General features: G+C 47.2%; 1 protein-coding gene across 1 annotated transcript in view; it reads right to left on the bottom strand.

The window, feature by feature from the left end:
• Window positions 1–17,397, bottom strand: part of pcdh15b (protocadherin-related 15b) — a 2,356,722-nt gene that overhangs the window by 153,953 nt on the left and 2,185,372 nt on the right. The window contains exon 33 of the mRNA XM_072478931.1: window positions 3,261–3,388. Coding sequence (XP_072335032.1) covers window positions 3,261–3,388 — 128 coding nt within the window. The remainder of the gene's footprint in view (window positions 1–3,260; window positions 3,389–17,397) is intronic.

Below are 17,397 nucleotides of genomic sequence, written 5' to 3'. Positions count from 1 at the left end.
CTGCAGGTAATTAAGTCTACAGGTCCAGATGGAGCAACTGGAGGGATAACACAGGTTAAAGAGGTGTGAATTGTCTCAAGCCAGGACAGTTGGTAGGATTAAATGCCACAGGCATTTAACTGGTTGTGGGTGGGCCCTTGGCTGCCTCGGGAGGCTACCAGTGAATTCTGGCAGGCTCAGAGGTAGGAGCCTTCTATTTGGGCGCTCTGTGGACCACTGATAGACCTCCCATGCCAACCTTCCCACATCCCCCTCACCAACGACACCACCACCCATTGCCAGTGCCTACCTGACTGGATCAGGCATGTCCAGACCCCACTTGCCTGGTTGTGAGGACAGCTTGCTTCCTACTCTCTTCCATCCGTAGTCCCAACAATGGCCACCACTCCTGATGGTGCTGTTGAGACCATTGATCTGTCGGGGCTCCGGTTGATTGGCAGCTCCTGGGAGGGCACCAGATATTTAAAGGGAATTAATCAGTTGGCGGACGGCCAATAAATGTGGCCAGGGGCCCACAGTCGATTGAAGGCAGGGTTGCTCTTGGCTTTTGTATCTGTTATTGAACTTCCTGATATTCTGATAAAACCCCTGCCTATGTACGTGTTTCAGTTATGGAGAGCTCCAAAGGGAATCGTACATTACTTACAATTGTCTATGTTCCAATGCTGTAAAACTGACAACACGCGTGTTTCTGAGGTGAGTTATACTTTTCCACCAAGGGAGATGCATCTTTGCGGTTGACAGTGACAATTTCACTCATCTGTTTGTTCTCGGGTGATTGGGAGTGGTTTTGGGGAGGTGGGTAAATAGGCACCTAGCTGTCACGTGTGGTACAGGCAGTTGTCTACAGGCACCATCATTGCCTTTGCAAGCTACGTGCAGCACGGTAGCACAAGTGACTAGTCCTGTGGCTTCACTGCGCCAGGGTCCTAGGTTTGATTCACCGCTGGGTCACTGTCTGTGCGGAGTCTGCACATCCTACCCGTGTGTACGTGGGTTTCCTCCGGGTGCTCTGGTTTCCTCCCACAGTCCAAAGATGTGCAGGTTAGGTGGATTGGCCATGATAAATTGCCCTTAATGGCCAAAAAGGTTAGGAGGGGTTATTGGATTACGGGGATAGGGTGGAAGTGAGGGCTTAAGTGGGTCGGTGCAGACTCGATGGACCGAATGGCCTCCTTCTGCACTGTATGTTCTATGTTCTTATGTTCTATGAGAACTGTGTTCAAGAGGATAGCCATGTTCAATCAAAATATAAGTTCAAGAGGAGTTACTTTGAAAAGAAGTTCACCAACCTCAAACCATTATTGGGAAAGATACATCTACTGAGAGAAGTGTGATTTTAATCATTCATTTAAAGGGATTATTTTTTAATGCATTGCCATGAAAGCGGACTTGAATTGAATATAAATGAGGGAATTAATACAGAGCTAACCTTTTCACTGCCAGTTTGATGTTAACAATAAAGCAGCTGCTTCGTGAGGGGGAAATGTTTGAGATCTCGTGTCCTGGCAGAACCGTGCAGGCAGTGAGTGGCTTATCACAAAATCGCAGGAGCAATGACTGCAATTTTCCAAGGATGGAAGCTCATGGGCAATCAATCACGTTTTCCCAATAACAACAACTTGCAATTATGGAGCTGTTTTAATTATTTAAACATCCCAAGTTGTTGCATTAAAGTACAATCAAACAACAGTTAGCATTGGGCATCAGTAGGAGATATTATGACAGATGACTAAAAGCTTAGTCAGACAAGTAGATAATAAGGAGTTGAATAAACATAAGAAACAGAAGCAGGAGTAAACCACTCAGGCCCTCGAGCCTGCTCCCCCACTCAATACAATCATGGCTGGCAAATTTTAGTGCCTAGACATAAGCTGCTCACTGAATTCAATACTCCACTGGAGGGGCACAGAGCAAAGGGCTCACCGATGCTCAGTATGGGTTCCACAAATACAGGACAAATCCAACCCATCCAATTATTATCCCACCAATCTACTCTCAATCATCAGCAAAGTGATGGAAGGTCTCACTTAGAGTGCTATCAAGTAGCACTTACTCTGCAATAATTGAACAGTTTAGACCCACTTGGCTCCAGACCTCATTGCAGCCTTGTTATGAAAGTGGACAAAAGAGCAGAATTCCAGAGGTGAGGTGAGAGTGAAAGATCTTGACACTAAGGCAGCATTTGACTGAGTGCGGCATCTCCATCTGGACGACAATCAACTCAGCCCCAGGACATCAGTACGGGAGTTCCTCAGGATAATATCCTCGGCCCAACCTTCCCAACATTGTAAGTTCAGAAATTGGAATGTTTGCCAATGACTGTACAATGTTCAGTCCCATTCGCAGCTCCTCAGATCCTGATGCAGTCCGTGCCGGCATGCAGCACCTGGGCAGCATTCAGACTTGGATTACTAAGTGGCAAATAATGTTTGTGCCATACAATGATGGGCAATAACCATCACCACCAAGAGGGAATCTAACCTTGGCATTCAATGGAATTGCTGCTGAATTCCCCACCATAAACATCCTGCAAGGTTACCATGAATGAGAATCCTCCCTGGAACAGCCATATGAAGGCTGTGTCTACTACAGTAGGTCAGAATCTAGGGATACTGTAGCAAGTAATGCAAATTCTGACTCTCCAAAACCTGTCTACCATATATAATATAGGAGAAATATTTTTTAAAATCCTACTTTAATATTCACCTTTTGGTTGTTAAGAATGACTAGGAGCCACAAAAAACAATATCAAAATGTAATTTTGGACTTTCCTACAATTAAGTACATTTTCAATTCAACTCTTCATAGAATGAGTAATTTGAAATAAATGCCAGAAAACCAATGCACAGGCCTTTAATTTACTAAGAACGCCAGCTCAACGGATTCTAAAAACAGCAGCAGCTGTTCCAATCTGTGTTTGGTATTTGTAATGATGCAAATTTAGCTAAAAACAATTTAGTAAATGGAGTAGAGTTGTAATTTTCTGTTGCTTGATTACCTGCAATTCAGATTGAAATGGCACAAAAACGTTTCTCGCACTGTTTTATTCACATTTCTCAATTTGAACAACTGGATCATTTCAATTTTTCAAGTAAAAAACATAGCCGAATTAAGAGGAATGTGTGGAAGGACGACCAGCAAAATTGACCTTGAACATAAAAAGTCCTTTTGTATGGAGTAAAATCTGAAAATGATTCTGTGTGAATATTGGTTTATTTGGTTTCATGTAGCAATGTTCATTTGTCATCTTCACTCACCTCAACACGTAGCACAGTGGTGAATGTCTTGGCGTCTTCAGTCACCCCACCTAGGTAGAGAGACTTGGTGAAAACAGGGGCATGGTCATTTTCATCTCGTACCTCAATGAATACCTTCGCTGTATTTGCTGGAAAAGAGGATTTGAAATTGCTGAGTCCAGCCAGAGGCTTGCTGATAGATGTGCATTATTTAAACTTATAAATTATGAAAAAGGCAAGTGAAATAGTCAATTTTTAAAGTTTGCTGCTGAAGTAATGGGCTCTACTGTTCTGCTGTAGTAAGCTGGTCACATATCTTTGCAGCCAATGGAAATGGATTAATTTCTTGATATTTATCTCAATTTATTTAAATGGCAATTATTTTAAATGTGTTCTGCATAATTACATTTGAATACATGTTGTACCTCATCAATGCGCAGTTTCTGACGTACTCAGTATTGGCATGCTGATCCTTGTTACAACAACCAACCTTTGCTTCCAAACATTGACCAGATTAAAGGACGTAAGGTCCCGTCAACATGTTCACCTGGTGGCTCAACAGGCAAAGCACTTTGTGATATATTGCTGAGCCTTTGCTAAGTCATGCTATTTCTAGTACAAGGACTATAAATGGGCTTGGTATTCCTCACCCAAATTGAGTGCTTGTTCAGAGGTGGGATAGGATAGTCAAGGTTCACATTCCTAAGTACTGTAGTGCTAAGAAGTGTGCCTCTGGTGATATTGGTTGATAATCATCAGGTTTGGTTATTAGTGAGTCCTAACCAAATCCCTTACCTTCCACTGCATATGGTTGAATAATTTGTTATCATCCACAGACCATGCTCACAAGTGCAAAATAATCACTTGGTTAAAATTCTAGATGGATGGGAATACTACAAGAACTATTATCCCAGTATTATTTAATGTCTCCAGCAATATAGGGACGGAATATGAGGGCAGGGGACAATTAAAATTAACTTAACTCCAGAATCATGTCAGAAACTGATTTCATGTAAACGTATTTCATGGCATATATAACAATGAGATTAAATTTAAAAAAAGATCCGTAATTAATTAAAAACCTTATTAATTTATCTCTTGAGCTAACCTAAAATCTTACTTTGATATTTAATTTAGCTCTTCAAGAGGTGAGAAATTTCAATAAACGTTCTTCCAGAAGTCAACGTATCCAGAGAAAAAAAATCAAATTGATTACAAAAAACCATGACCTCTACTAATTAGACGTCTTTTCTCAAAGATTCTTCATAAAGATACAGTAAAACTGCAATAAACACATCTGTTATATTTTACCAAGAATCCTCTTAGGCATGCATTTTGAAGTTGGGCTGTGTCACCATGCAGAACATATAACTTCAAAAGGAAAACATATAACTTGAACCCAGACGTTTTGGGGGAAATTCAAATCCAGTGTTTCTCAATAGTCCAATATTGATGGCTAGCCACCATTTGAAATCTTGAAAAAAGGAAATTGGATAGGCATTTGAGGGCGATGGAGTAGAATGGGAGATTTCTCGATAGAGAGCTTGCATGGATTCAATGGGCCGAATGGCTCCATGTGCTATATTTTATCTGGAACTGAACTGACTGGTGTGGAAAATAATGATGGAAATCATCAAGAGGGGCATCAAACATAATCCACCACCACGGGATATTACCAGCAATGAGAACCTCATCAGCACGGTCACCTCCCTCTCAGCCAATCAAGCCAGTTAATTGTCAATTTCCACCCTATCTGGCATTCTGGTGTCAGGAGATGCCGCCACCAACATAGAAGTATTGATAGGTATAGAAACACTGGGTTCCAATGACTGGCAACCAAAGACGTAGAACAGAAATACTTTACTCAGCACCCTGAGCAGCTCTTACACGCTTCTACTTTGCCTGCACTCTGAAGAGAACTCTTGCGCTTCCGTCACATGAGCTTTTAAGTAGCCGTGTCACCATGTTTTTAACGTGACCACTTGGTCTACAACAAATAAACTTTGGAGGCCTCTCAGTGGGTTTCTGGGAGGGGACCCTCCTTTATGACTACTGCATGGCCCACTGAGGGGGCCTCACTCCCCGTGCCTCCAGCTCCACTGATAGACTATGCAGCCCTGCCTGGTCCTTGGCATGCTTCAAACAAACTAGCCTCCTCATCCTCGTTCCTGCTACCGAGGCAGCCAAGTGGCTGGCCCCCTGATTGGTAAAATCCTGCCCAGGGGTCCCGCTGCTTGCCAACGCATGTTCGTTTCTCGGTTCCAGAAGCATGCCATATCCAATTGGTGGCGGCCTCTTGATTGGTAAAATCCTGCCCAAGGGTCCCGCTGCCTTCCAACGCATGTTTGTTTCTCGGTTTCAGTCCCAGCTGAGGGAAGACTCATCTTTGCATTAATCTCAACATTAGGATTAACGTGGCACATGACTGCGATTTTGCTTAATTGCAATGAACATTAGCACCTCACTGGTGGCTAACAGGTTAGTTACTTATGCAAGTTAATGTGATCATGAATTAAGGTCTCAATGGTGCCTCATCCTCATGTTTTCTGGATACCCTGCTTTGGACTTAATGCAGTCTCTGGCAGCTAATCAGGAGGCACTGTGCTTTAGAAAAATGTTTATAAGTCTGAAGCCTCCGATGCACCAGGGAGAAGAAGAAAGCTCTGGTCTTGCATTTAATTTTGAACTGCAAGCTTATTTACACCAAGATTGTTCCAAATGTGTTCAGTGATTTATAGCATCAATGCTCAGAAAACATTTTAATTACAAAATGAATAGATTTTTCTTCTACCTCTGTTCCATGAATCAGACAACACAATTTCCCCCGGTTTAATTTAGGATACTTGTTCAAATCCTTGCACTTGCTCAATGTACCGTATGTTCCACAGTTTACAATGCAGAAGGTAAGAGGCTCAGTCACCTACGATTTGTTGGGTCCAATTTTAGCTGACATAAATCCATGAAACTTTCAGCCCTATGAAAATCATTTTCACTGATTTAAATACATGAACACTCGTACTGCTTGTGAGTAAATCTAAAGCAACATACTAGCACATTAACAGTGAGTGAGGATGCCCACTGAAGTAATGCAGAAGCTTAGGAGATACATAGATGTATTCAAGAGAAAACAAGAAATTAGACATATTTGATATGAAGATGTTCTTGAGATCAATGAAGAAAAGGATGAAATTATCCTTTTCCCTAGCCCAAAAGTGTCCTCTGCTCCTTGACTAACTATACATACATTCCAAGTTCCCTAACAAATCTTTTTCAGATTCTGATCATCGTCCTGAAATGTCAACTCTAGATGGGATTTTCCTGGCTCCCGACTCCAACGGCATGTTTACCGGTGGCAGGGGGGCTTGCCATCTTCCAGTCACGCCAATCTCTACAGCGTTTTGCGTGGCTCGCAATGAAGTTTTGTTCCCATTCCATGTCTGTTTCTCTCCACAGATGCTGCCTGACCTGCTGAGCATGTCCGGCATTTTTTTGTTTTTATTGCTAAAACATCTGGGGCTGGATTCTCCACCACACGCCGCTGGTAGCGGAGTTCCCGATGTGGCAGAGAGTCCAGCGTCATCAAAGGAATGGGGTCAGCGTTCTGATATTCCAGACCCCCACTGGCGGTGGTATCGAGGTCCGTGCACCGCATCAGCGGGAAGATGCAAGTGGAGGTTATTCTCAACCTTGCCCCTCACCTGAGGTGTGGTGTTCGACAGGTTAAACAACCACCAGTCAGCTCTCCCCACAGCCTTTGGTTATCTGGGACTATGGCGACTATACCTTACCTTTGGGGGCTGGTTTAGCTCAGTTGGTTTGTGATGCCGAGTGAGGCCAGCAGCGTGGGTTCAATTCCCGCACCGACTGAGGTTACTCATGAAGGCCCGCCCTCTCTACCTTGCCCCGAGCCTGAGGTGTGGTGCTCCTCCAGTTAAACCACCAGTCAGCTCCCCTCCTCAAAGGGGAAAGCATCCTGTAGTCTTTTGGGGCGGTAGCGACTTTGCCTTACCTTACCTATAATGGGGTGGTTTCTGGTGGGGGGGGCTCTATAATGGAGGGTCTCTGTAATGGAAATTTTTGTACTGGGGGTCTCCGTAATGGGGGTCTCTCTGGTCCAGGGCTCTAGGTGGGTCTCTGGTGCAGGGTCTCTGTAATGCGGGGTTTCTGGTGGGGGGTTCACTTATGGAAGATCCTTGGTGGGAGGTTGGGTCACCCTCGTACTGTGGGGAGGGGGGGATTCGGGGTGACTCAGCAATTCCGTGGTGGAGGAAAATCCCTCACAATCCACACCATGCATAAATTTGCATGTCAAGGGTACTGAATGATCTCTGGATTCCTGCTCCTAGTGTGACCGCAAATTAGAGGCGATTAATCACTGGCGGGAGAACATAGCATCCAAAATCCAGCTCCTATCAGAATAGAATCCCTACAGTATCGAAGGAGGCCATTCACCCCATCGAGTGAACCAGCCCTTGGAAAGAATACCCTATTAAGCCCAAGCCTTCACCCTCTCCCCGTAACCCAACCTAACCTTTTAGGCACGAAGAAGCAATTAAGCATGGCCATTTCACCTAACCTGCACATCTTTGGCCTGTGGGATGTAGCCACCTGGGATGGCCCCATCCCAATTACAAAATGGACACCTGCAAAGAATGCAGGGAAAATTGGACAATGCTGAGAAACAAGGTGCAAGCTCTGTCTGTTGATTAAACTCTCAGACAGGACAAACTACCAAACAATCTACATACTAATGAGCCATCTCCCGGGGACAAAAGGGAAACATTTAGATACACAATGTTAAGGCACACTCCCCGCGCCAGAAGAAGCGAGGACAAAGCAGATTGACAGTCACCATGACACGCCCAGTGATCAGGGAACCACCCCTCTACTGGAGGAAAATCGATACAGATGATTGGGAAAGACCCAATTAGTTGAGGTCAAGTTCAAGGGCCGCCCAAAAGCGCGCAAAGCCTTTTTCCGTATAAAAGGTATCCCCAAGGGAGAAATGCTCTCCTTTGGCTTTGGCTCTCACCGAAGAGAGAGACCTGCCTAGCAGCTGCATCAGATCAAGTAAGTCCCAAGTCAATGCACGCTACGAGATAGATGCTCCTAGTTGCTACCCTTTAAACAGCTCAACCCAGCAGCCTCAGAACCGAGCAATAGCCATTGTTCCTCTGACTGAGTGGGCACCCGAAGCTAAGTATAGGCTTCAGTAACAGTAGTAGTTTAGTTTGCAGAGTTTATGCATGAGTAGATTTGACTCTGTGTAATTAAATGAGCATTGCTTTTGAACTTACTAACTGGTGTATCGAGTCATTGATCAGTATGCGGTTCTGAACCTTGTGGCGGTGTCGAAAGATACCTGGGAACTCTTGAGCAAACGTGATTAAACAGAACCAAATTAAGAGCCAACCAAAAGTTAGCAACATTTACTGGCGACATCTGATGGGACTCGACTTAGAAGTGGCCTAACCAGTCCGAGAGAACCCAATATCTGAATTGAGAATTCAATTGGGAACAGAAAGAAAAACCACAAGCGTCACAACTGTGCTGATCAAGCCTCTGAGAATCGGAAGTGTGTTAATGCATGCGTACTAACAGGGATGTAAGGTAAACCAGAGAGATTTTGTTGCGTAAAACTGTCAAACGTTTTGTAGGCTGGAAATTAGCGTAAGCCGTACCCGTGTTTACATCACCGCTTTTTCACCACTGTTCCAAATTCAGTAGAGATACTAGATAGAGAGCATGGCAATGGAACGCCTTATGAATCCCCAGGAATTTGAGGTCGCAGCGACCAGCAGTAGAGTAGGATAGTGTCCCGTTTGGGAAGATGAGATCAGAAAATATCTCAAGGGGAAAGGATGGCCCCTTTGTAGTGAATTCTGTGATAATGAGGAAACCGGACCCGGGAGTATAGGACATACTTGGTGGGAGAACCTGTCAGAGATACACAAGAAGAGGCTTGGGAAAGGCTCGCAAGCCGATGGCAATCATGTCCTATTTGTCACAGTTGCGAGGCACACAGGAGGTCATTCGGACGCTCCGTAGAGAGATAGAGGAGAGAGACAGAACCGGTGAGATAGACGTGAGTGAGATAGAGAAAGAGAGTCGAGATCTGAAAGAGCAGTTAGCAGCAAGGGACAGAGAGGTGGATGATGCCAAGGGGGCACATCAGTCTTGTCTCGCGCATTTGAACAGTTTTCAGACACAATACGATAAGGCCTACCAGGACACGTGCAGTCTTGGTAAGAAAAGAAACCGAACAGTATGTTGAGAAATTGCAGAAACAGTGCAATGATTTAAAAGCAGCCCTATGAGCACTCCATACTTCCACGGCGGAACAAAGGCAGAGCTCAGTAGACCACGAAAAATGCCGGAAGCAAATTGCAGAATTGCAATCTCTGCTGTCCGTGCAAAATGGATTTTAGAGTACATTCGGACTCCAATTAGATCAAGGAAATTGCCCCGATTACCAGGAATTGAACGGGACTGCCCATTGATACGTACACGGGACATGTACGCAGGAAAAACCCCAGAAAAGGAAAGCGCCCCAACCCCCAACCGACCAAGCAGAATACACCCCCATGAATCCTGTGACCACACACCGCAGGGCCGCAGGAGAAGGAGAAGCAGACTTCCTTTACACAACCCCGTTAACCGTGACCCAATTGCAGGACGCATGTGGAAAAATTACACAGTTCCTTCCCACTTCAGACCCCAACCAATTTTCCGCGAAAGTCAACCAACAGGCTACCATGTACGGCCTGGAAGAAAAGGAGCAAGTGAAGCTCACAGTTTTGAGCCTCGACCCTTCAGTCGTAGCAGCCCTTCCCGACCCACAGAATGTAGGAGGAGGCACACTCCAAGAGATGCACACAGCAATCCTTGATGCGATCGGTTTTAACAGAGGAGACCCCGTAGAAGGCCTAAATAAGTGTAGGCAAAAGAAGACAGAGCATCCCACAGCGTTTGCTGGACGTTTGTGGATTCATTTTACCGCAGTTTTTGGAGAGTTAGCCTGCGCCCATTTGTTCCCAGATAATATGGCCAAATGGACCTGAATTCTAGTCTCCCACGCCACAGAAGCCGGATGAAAAGCTTGCGCAAATTATGACCCCTCAGATGAGGCCCACAATGAAAAATGGGTTTTGAAGAGATTGTCCCACGCTTGGGAGCAATCAATTGCAGGCAAAACCGCATTTATAGCACCCGATGAAGAGCAGGCAGAAATGAACCCAGTTAAAGCACACCAGAACCCCGCATGGGTAAATGAGGGCAGGAACAGCTAACCCCAGACAAAACCTCAAGAATGTTATAATTGTGGACAGCTAGGACACTTTGCACGAGAGTGCAATGTGCCCCAGAACAGCAGTGAAACCAACAGACAGGCACTCTAAACAAGAATAGGGCAAAGCCGATCCATAGCGTTGCGCCCGTTCAGAAAAAACAGACATGAACGGCACCGACTGACGGTGTTCGGGCTCTACAACTTGGGTCTTCGACACCTTTTGGGACAAGTCCGGTAGACCGGTAATAGCAGGCAAAGTCCGGGGACAACCCGTAGAATTTCTTTGGGACACAGGAGGGTCCCGCACCACACTCAATTCCTCCAAGATGTTCCAGCGAGACACATGGCCCACAATAGACACCAATACACTCAGCGGTTTTACAGGCCATTTACAACAGGGACACATCATGGCCCCTATAGCAATACAGATGGGGAACATCGCAACCAAGCACCCCGTAGTTTTAGTTGATCTGCCCCAGACAGCAGAACATATCCTTGGGATCGATTTCCTGAGCTTCCATAACCCAGTGTATGAGGCAAGTTTTTTACGCAGAGGGTAGTGGGTGCCTGAAACTCGCTACCGGAGGAGGTGGTGGAAGCAGGGACGATAGTGACATTTAAGGGGCATCTTGACAAATACATGAATAGGATGGGAATAGAGGGATACGGACCCAGGAAGTGTAGAAGATTGTAGTTTAGTCGGGCAGCATGGTCGGCACGGGCTTGGAGGGCCGAAGGGCCTGTCCTGTGCTGTACATTTCTTTGTTCTTTGTTCTTTGAGCCCCCGCCACGCTCACAGTCGGAGAATACGGAAATAGGATTAGCTCAGTAGGAGACTTCTGGTTCGACCCTTGAACTATTAGTGCAGACTAACAAGTTAGGGCAGTCCTGCAGGAACATAAAGCAGCATTTGCACAGCACAAGCACGACTGTGGCAGTTTGACTGGCTTTGTGAACATTACAGGTCCCGACCCTAAACCCCAGAAGCAGTCCGGATTTCCCCAGGAAGCAGAGGGAGAAATCTCCAAAGTAATAGAGAGGTTGTTGGATCAAGGCGTACTCAGATCAGTAGCCTCCACAAACAACGCACCAATTTGGCCCGTCAGGAAACCGGATGGATCATGGCGACTGACCATTGATTACCAGGAACTGAACAAAGTAACCCCAGCAGCAGCCCCCACCATAGCCACGAGTCCTGAGACCATACTCAAACAGGGATTCCAGTCAAATTATTTTTTGGTTTTGGACATTAGTAATGGCTTCTGGTCCATTCCATTGGCTAAAGCGTGCCAATACAAATTTGCCTTTACATTCCAAGGGCAACAATACACGTGGACGTGCCATCCACAAGGCTTCCACAACTCCCCCTCCATTTTCCACCGACAGCTGGCAAATCGTTTAGCAAAATTTTCCCGCCCCGATTGTCTGGTCCAGTATGTAGACGACTTGTTACTACAGACAGACACAAAGGGAGAGCACATTTCACTTCTCGATGAGCTCCTAGCACTCCTAAAAGAAATTTGTTGTAAACTCAACCCCAAGAAGGCCCAGATTCTGAAAGAAAAAGTGATTTACTTGGGAACAGTGATCACTCATGGTAAACGCGAGATTGTGCACAAGAGAATTGACTCGATCGTCAAATTGCCCCTTCCCCACAATATCTCAGCCCTCCGTTCATTTTTAGGACTAGTTGGTTACTGCCGAAACCATATTGACGGTTTCGCCACTAAAGCAGCGCCCCTTTCTGAACTTCTCAAGAAGCAGGCACCTTGGGAATGGCTTCCACAGCATACAGATGCCGTGGACGCTTTAAAAAGAACACTCAGCACTACAGGTACCAGATCCATATTCCCCGTACGCTATAGAGGTAGCAAGCACCGACCAAACCCTTTCGGCTGTGCTCCTCCAGGAACGCCACGACCAGTTACGCCCCATAGCATATGCCTCACGCATGTTAGATCCCGTAGAGCAAGGATTTTCTGCCTGTGAAAGGCACCTGCTCGCAGTTTTTTGGACAGTACAATACTTTGCCTACATTACAGGATTCAACCCCCTCACCATCCTCACAGAACACACACCGACACAGCTATTGTTAGACAGCCTACTTAAAGATGGCACAGTCAGCCAAATTCGCGCAGCCCGTTGGACCCTTCTTTTGCAGGGACGGGACATCATGGTAAAGAGAACCAAAACCCACACTTTCCTTGCCGATAATTTGCAGTAGGCAGGCACCCCTCATGAATGTGAGATCATCACCACTAAACAGAACACAGGCCCATTTATTCCCAAAACCCCCCCCCCCAGAAAAACAGGTAGTACACCCCAGAGACCCCAGCCCACAGACACGTGCGCACCCGTGAAGATATATGTGGATGGCTCCTCCACAGTGTTAAATGGAGAGAGAATCACCGGTTGCGGTATGTATGTCGAGGACGCGCAGGGACGCGCCCTAGATGAAATTTCCTTAAAGTTGCCAGGACACTTAGGCTCGCAGACAGCAGAGCCAGTAGCAATTGCATATATTGTAGACCACCCAGACTCATTCCCGACCCCAGCAGACATCTATTCGGACAGCTTGTATGTCTGTAATAGTTTGACAGAATTCCTACCACTGGGAAACAAGAGGATTTGTTTCCGTGGACAGTAAACCCCTACCCTCAGTCCCATTACTCCGCCATATCTTAGAGACAGCAAAGGATAGGAAATACGGTATAATTAAGGTTCGCAGTCATCACCGTTCTTCCCCCCCCTGGTAACGTTAAAGCAGATGCCCTAGCAAAGGCAGGCTCCAGGCATGGTTATTTTTGGAACCTCCCCAAAAGCACCCCCCGCACACGCAGTTCAGGTCTCACAGACCAACATTCAGGATGAAGCGAAGGTCCAGAAAGAGGACGAGAAACTCAGCGAAGTTTTAAAGGGAACCTTCCCAGCCCCGTACAGCAAGTTTAAAAACGCAATCACCACTGGTGTGATTTTAAAGTATGGCATTTATATTGTTCCCAGCTAGATCATTTGTCAGTTCCATGGCAATCATGGACACCAAGGAATTGAACCCACCCTAGCCCACCTCAGACCACTTTGCTGGTGGCTTGATTTAAAAATCGATGTCACACACTACGTAGAGAATTGTTTAATCTGTGCCCAGAACAATCCAGACAGATGTGCTAAAAAGGCTCAACATAGCCATACCCACCCCGTTAATGGACCCTGGACAAATCTCCAGATAGATTATATAGGACCCCAACCCCTGTGCAGAAATGGCTACAAGTATGCGTTGGTGGTCATAGACACCTTCACAAAGTGGGTGGAAGCATTTCCGTGAAGAACTAATACGGCCAAGACAACGGCTAAAATATTAACACACCACATCTTTACAAGATGGGGCCTCCCACGCAGTATAGAGTCCGACCAAGGCTCCCATTTCACCGGACGTGTAATGAAAAACGTCCTCACGATTTTCAGCATTAGACAAAAGTTCCATATCGCATACCACCCCCAGTCAAGTGGTATTGTAGAACGAATGAATAGGACATTGAAAGCCACCCTCAGGAAAATGGTACAGCAAAATAATAGCACCTGGGATTCAGTACACCCATTTGCTTTAATGTTTTAAAGAAACACGGTATCTACATCCACAGGATACACCCCGCACACCCTCATGACCGGACACCCCATGAAAGGCACTGAGTATTTACTAGGACTGGATTTGGCCAGCCCCGCAGTTACAGCCCTCACGCATGAAAACCCGGTCACACAACTAGTACAGAACATAAAGGCAGCCCAACTCGCCGCAGCAGTGAGACTTGGAACCAGGAAGAAACAGAGCAAGGCCTGTTTCGACAAAACAGTACACGCCACTGAGTTTACAGTAGGGCAGCAAGTTATGCTTTCCCTTTACAACCCCAGTTCATTCCTTTCCCCAAAACTTTCCGGACCGTACTCCATTTCGGACAAAGTCAGCCCCTCAGTATGCAAAATAACCTATCCAAATGTAAGCCTGCGTGGTTCATATAAACCAGCTCAAGGCTTATGGCTCACAGAATAACCACACGCACTACATCCTGCTCACAGCAGCAAACGATCACGCCCCGCCCACAGATGACGTAATCCTGCCCTCCCCCAACCACTCCAGCCCGTCCTCAGACATAACTTCAACTCTGCCCCCAGAGGCACGACTCCGCCTCACCCTTCCCTCAACCAGCAGCGACAGCGACAGTGATAGCGATCACAATGACAGCCACAGCACACCACGTTACGACTACACCCCCCACCAGGCCCCACTCCCAGTGAATCTGAGCATGATTCTACCGACCCATTCGAGATCACTTATATCAAAGCCCCTGACCCAGATCCACCTCCCGACGATTACGGATTGAAACATAGTAGCTCCAACCTCGACACACGATTCTGGCACCGAGACAATTCGTTCAGGCTCATCCGGAATGATGAGATGGACCCCAATTCGCCCCAAGCAGCTTTTGCACGGTTACTACAGACAAGGGTTTGGCAGCCGGGAGAAGATGATGACTTAGAGTCTGACTCCCACCAAACCAATCCCTTTGCGACCCTGTTCGCTATTGAGCAGTGAGGGGTCCAGCTGATGGAGAAAAAAGGAACCGATGGAGAGATACGGTGCCCTTTCTGATGGAACCTGCACCATGTGGTTTGAATGTTTGTTCGTTAGTGTTATCGTTAAGTGCTGTGTGTAAACTCGGACAGTTTTTCACGGCCCCACGTCACCACCCCCTTTGATGCCCAATGGCTGTTAGAGGAACTAGTTTGTCCCCAGAAACTTGTTAATGGAACAAGTCAGTCCCAGACAATAGTTCAGAGGAACTAGTTTGTCACCAGAACCTTTGGTTTTTTTTTGAAAATAATTTTTATTAAAGTTTTCACAAAATATCAACAACAAAATGTAAAGGGAACCCAGTAGAATTAAGTACAAAACCAAACAAAACAACCCCGTACCCCCCTCCCCCCTATACATAAATAATAAATTAACACCCCGAATTAACAAATAGCAAACATAGCAAATATATCCACCCCCTCAGATCCCCCAGTATAGACAAACAAAAATAAAATAGAACCCTCCCCCCCGGGTTGCTGCTGCTGACCATTGTCTACCGTTCTGCCAGGAAGTCCAAGAACGGTTACCACCGCCAGAAAAAGCCTTGCACCGATCCCCTTAAGGCAAATTTCACCCTCTCCAATTTAATGAACCCTGCCATATCGTTGATCCAGGATTCCACGCTTGGGGGCCGCGCATCCTTCCACTGAAGAAGAATCCTTCGCCGGGCTACCAGGGACGCAAATGCCAGAATAACAGCCTCTTTTGCCTCCTGCACTCCCAGCTCCCCTGCAACCCCAAATATTGCGAGCCCCCAGCCCGGTTTGACCCTGGATCCTACCACCCTCGACACCGTCTTTGCTACGCCCTTCCAAAATTCCTGGGCATGCTCAGAACATATGGGTGTGGTTTGCTGGGCTCCCTGAGCACCTAACACACCTGTCCTCACCCCCAAAGAACTGGCTCATCCTTGTCCCGGTTATGTGTGCCCTGTGCAGCACCTTAAACTGTATGAAGCTGAGCCTCGTGCACGTTCACCCTCCCAAGGGCATCTGCCCACGTCCCCTCCTCGATCTCCTCCCCCAACTCTCCTCCCACTTACCTTTCAGCACCTCCACCGAGGCCTCCTCCTCCTCTTGCATCACCTGGTATGTTGCCGAGATCTTCCCCTCACCAACCCACACCCCCGAGAGCACCCTGTCCTGTACCGTGCATGGCAGCAGCAGCGGGAATTCCACCACCTGCCACCTGTAGATACCTAAAGGTGCTCCCCGGGGGGAGCCCGTACTTCTCCTCCAGCTCAAACTGGCTCGCGAACTTCCATCCACCAACAGGTCCCCCAACCTCCTTATCACTGCCCTGTGCCACCCCGAAAACCCTCCATCTATTCTCCCTGGGACAAACCGGTGGTTCCCCCGTATCGGGGTCCATTCTGAGGCCCCCACTTCCCCCTTGTGCAGCCTCCATTGCCCCCAGATTTTGAGGGTAGCCGCCACCACCGGGCTCATGGTATACCTCATTGGAGGGAGCGGCAGCGGCGCTGTTGCCAGGGCCTCCAGACTCATACCCTCACAGGACGCCGTCTCCAGCCTCTTCCATGTAGCCCCCTCCCCCTCCATCACCCACTTGCGCACTTACTCCGCTCCAGGAACACCCTTCTCACTCTCAGAGTCCCTTGCGCCCACCCAAACCCCATTATGCTCCTGTTGACCCACCTAAAGAAGGCCTTCGGGATAAGAATGGGAGGCACTGGAACAGGAACAAAAACCTTGAGAGCACCGTCATTTTGACTGACTGCACCCTACCCGCCAGGGACAGCGGCAACGCGTCCCACCTCTTAAACTCCTCCTCCATTTGCTCCACCAGCCTTGTGAAATTAAGTCTATGCAGGGCCCCCCAGCTCCTGGCCACCTGGACCCCCCAAATACGTAAAGCTCCTCTCCGCCCTTTTTAGTGGGAGCTCGCCAATCCCCCTCTCCTGGTCCCCTGGGTGAACCACGAACAACTCGCTCTTCCCCATGTTGAGCTTGTACCCTGAGAAATCCCCAAACTCCCTGAGGATCCTCATTACCTCTGGCATTCCCCCCCACCGGGTCCACCACATATAGCAGCAAGTCGTCCGCACAGAGCGACACCCTATGCTCCTTCCTACCCCGCACCAACCCCTTCCAGTTCCTCGACTCCCTCAGTGCCATAGCCAGGGGTTCAATCACCAGTGCGAAAAGCAGGGGGGACACGGGACACCCCTGTCTCGTCCCTCAATGCAACCAAAAGTACTCAGATCTCATCTTGTTCGTGGCCAC

This window comes from Scyliorhinus torazame, chromosome 16 (genome assembly GCF_047496885.1).
Source record: "Scyliorhinus torazame isolate Kashiwa2021f chromosome 16, sScyTor2.1, whole genome shotgun sequence".
NCBI lineage: Eukaryota > Metazoa > Chordata > Chondrichthyes > Carcharhiniformes > Scyliorhinidae > Scyliorhinus > Scyliorhinus torazame.
This window is presented reverse-complemented; position numbering and strand designations above follow the sequence as displayed.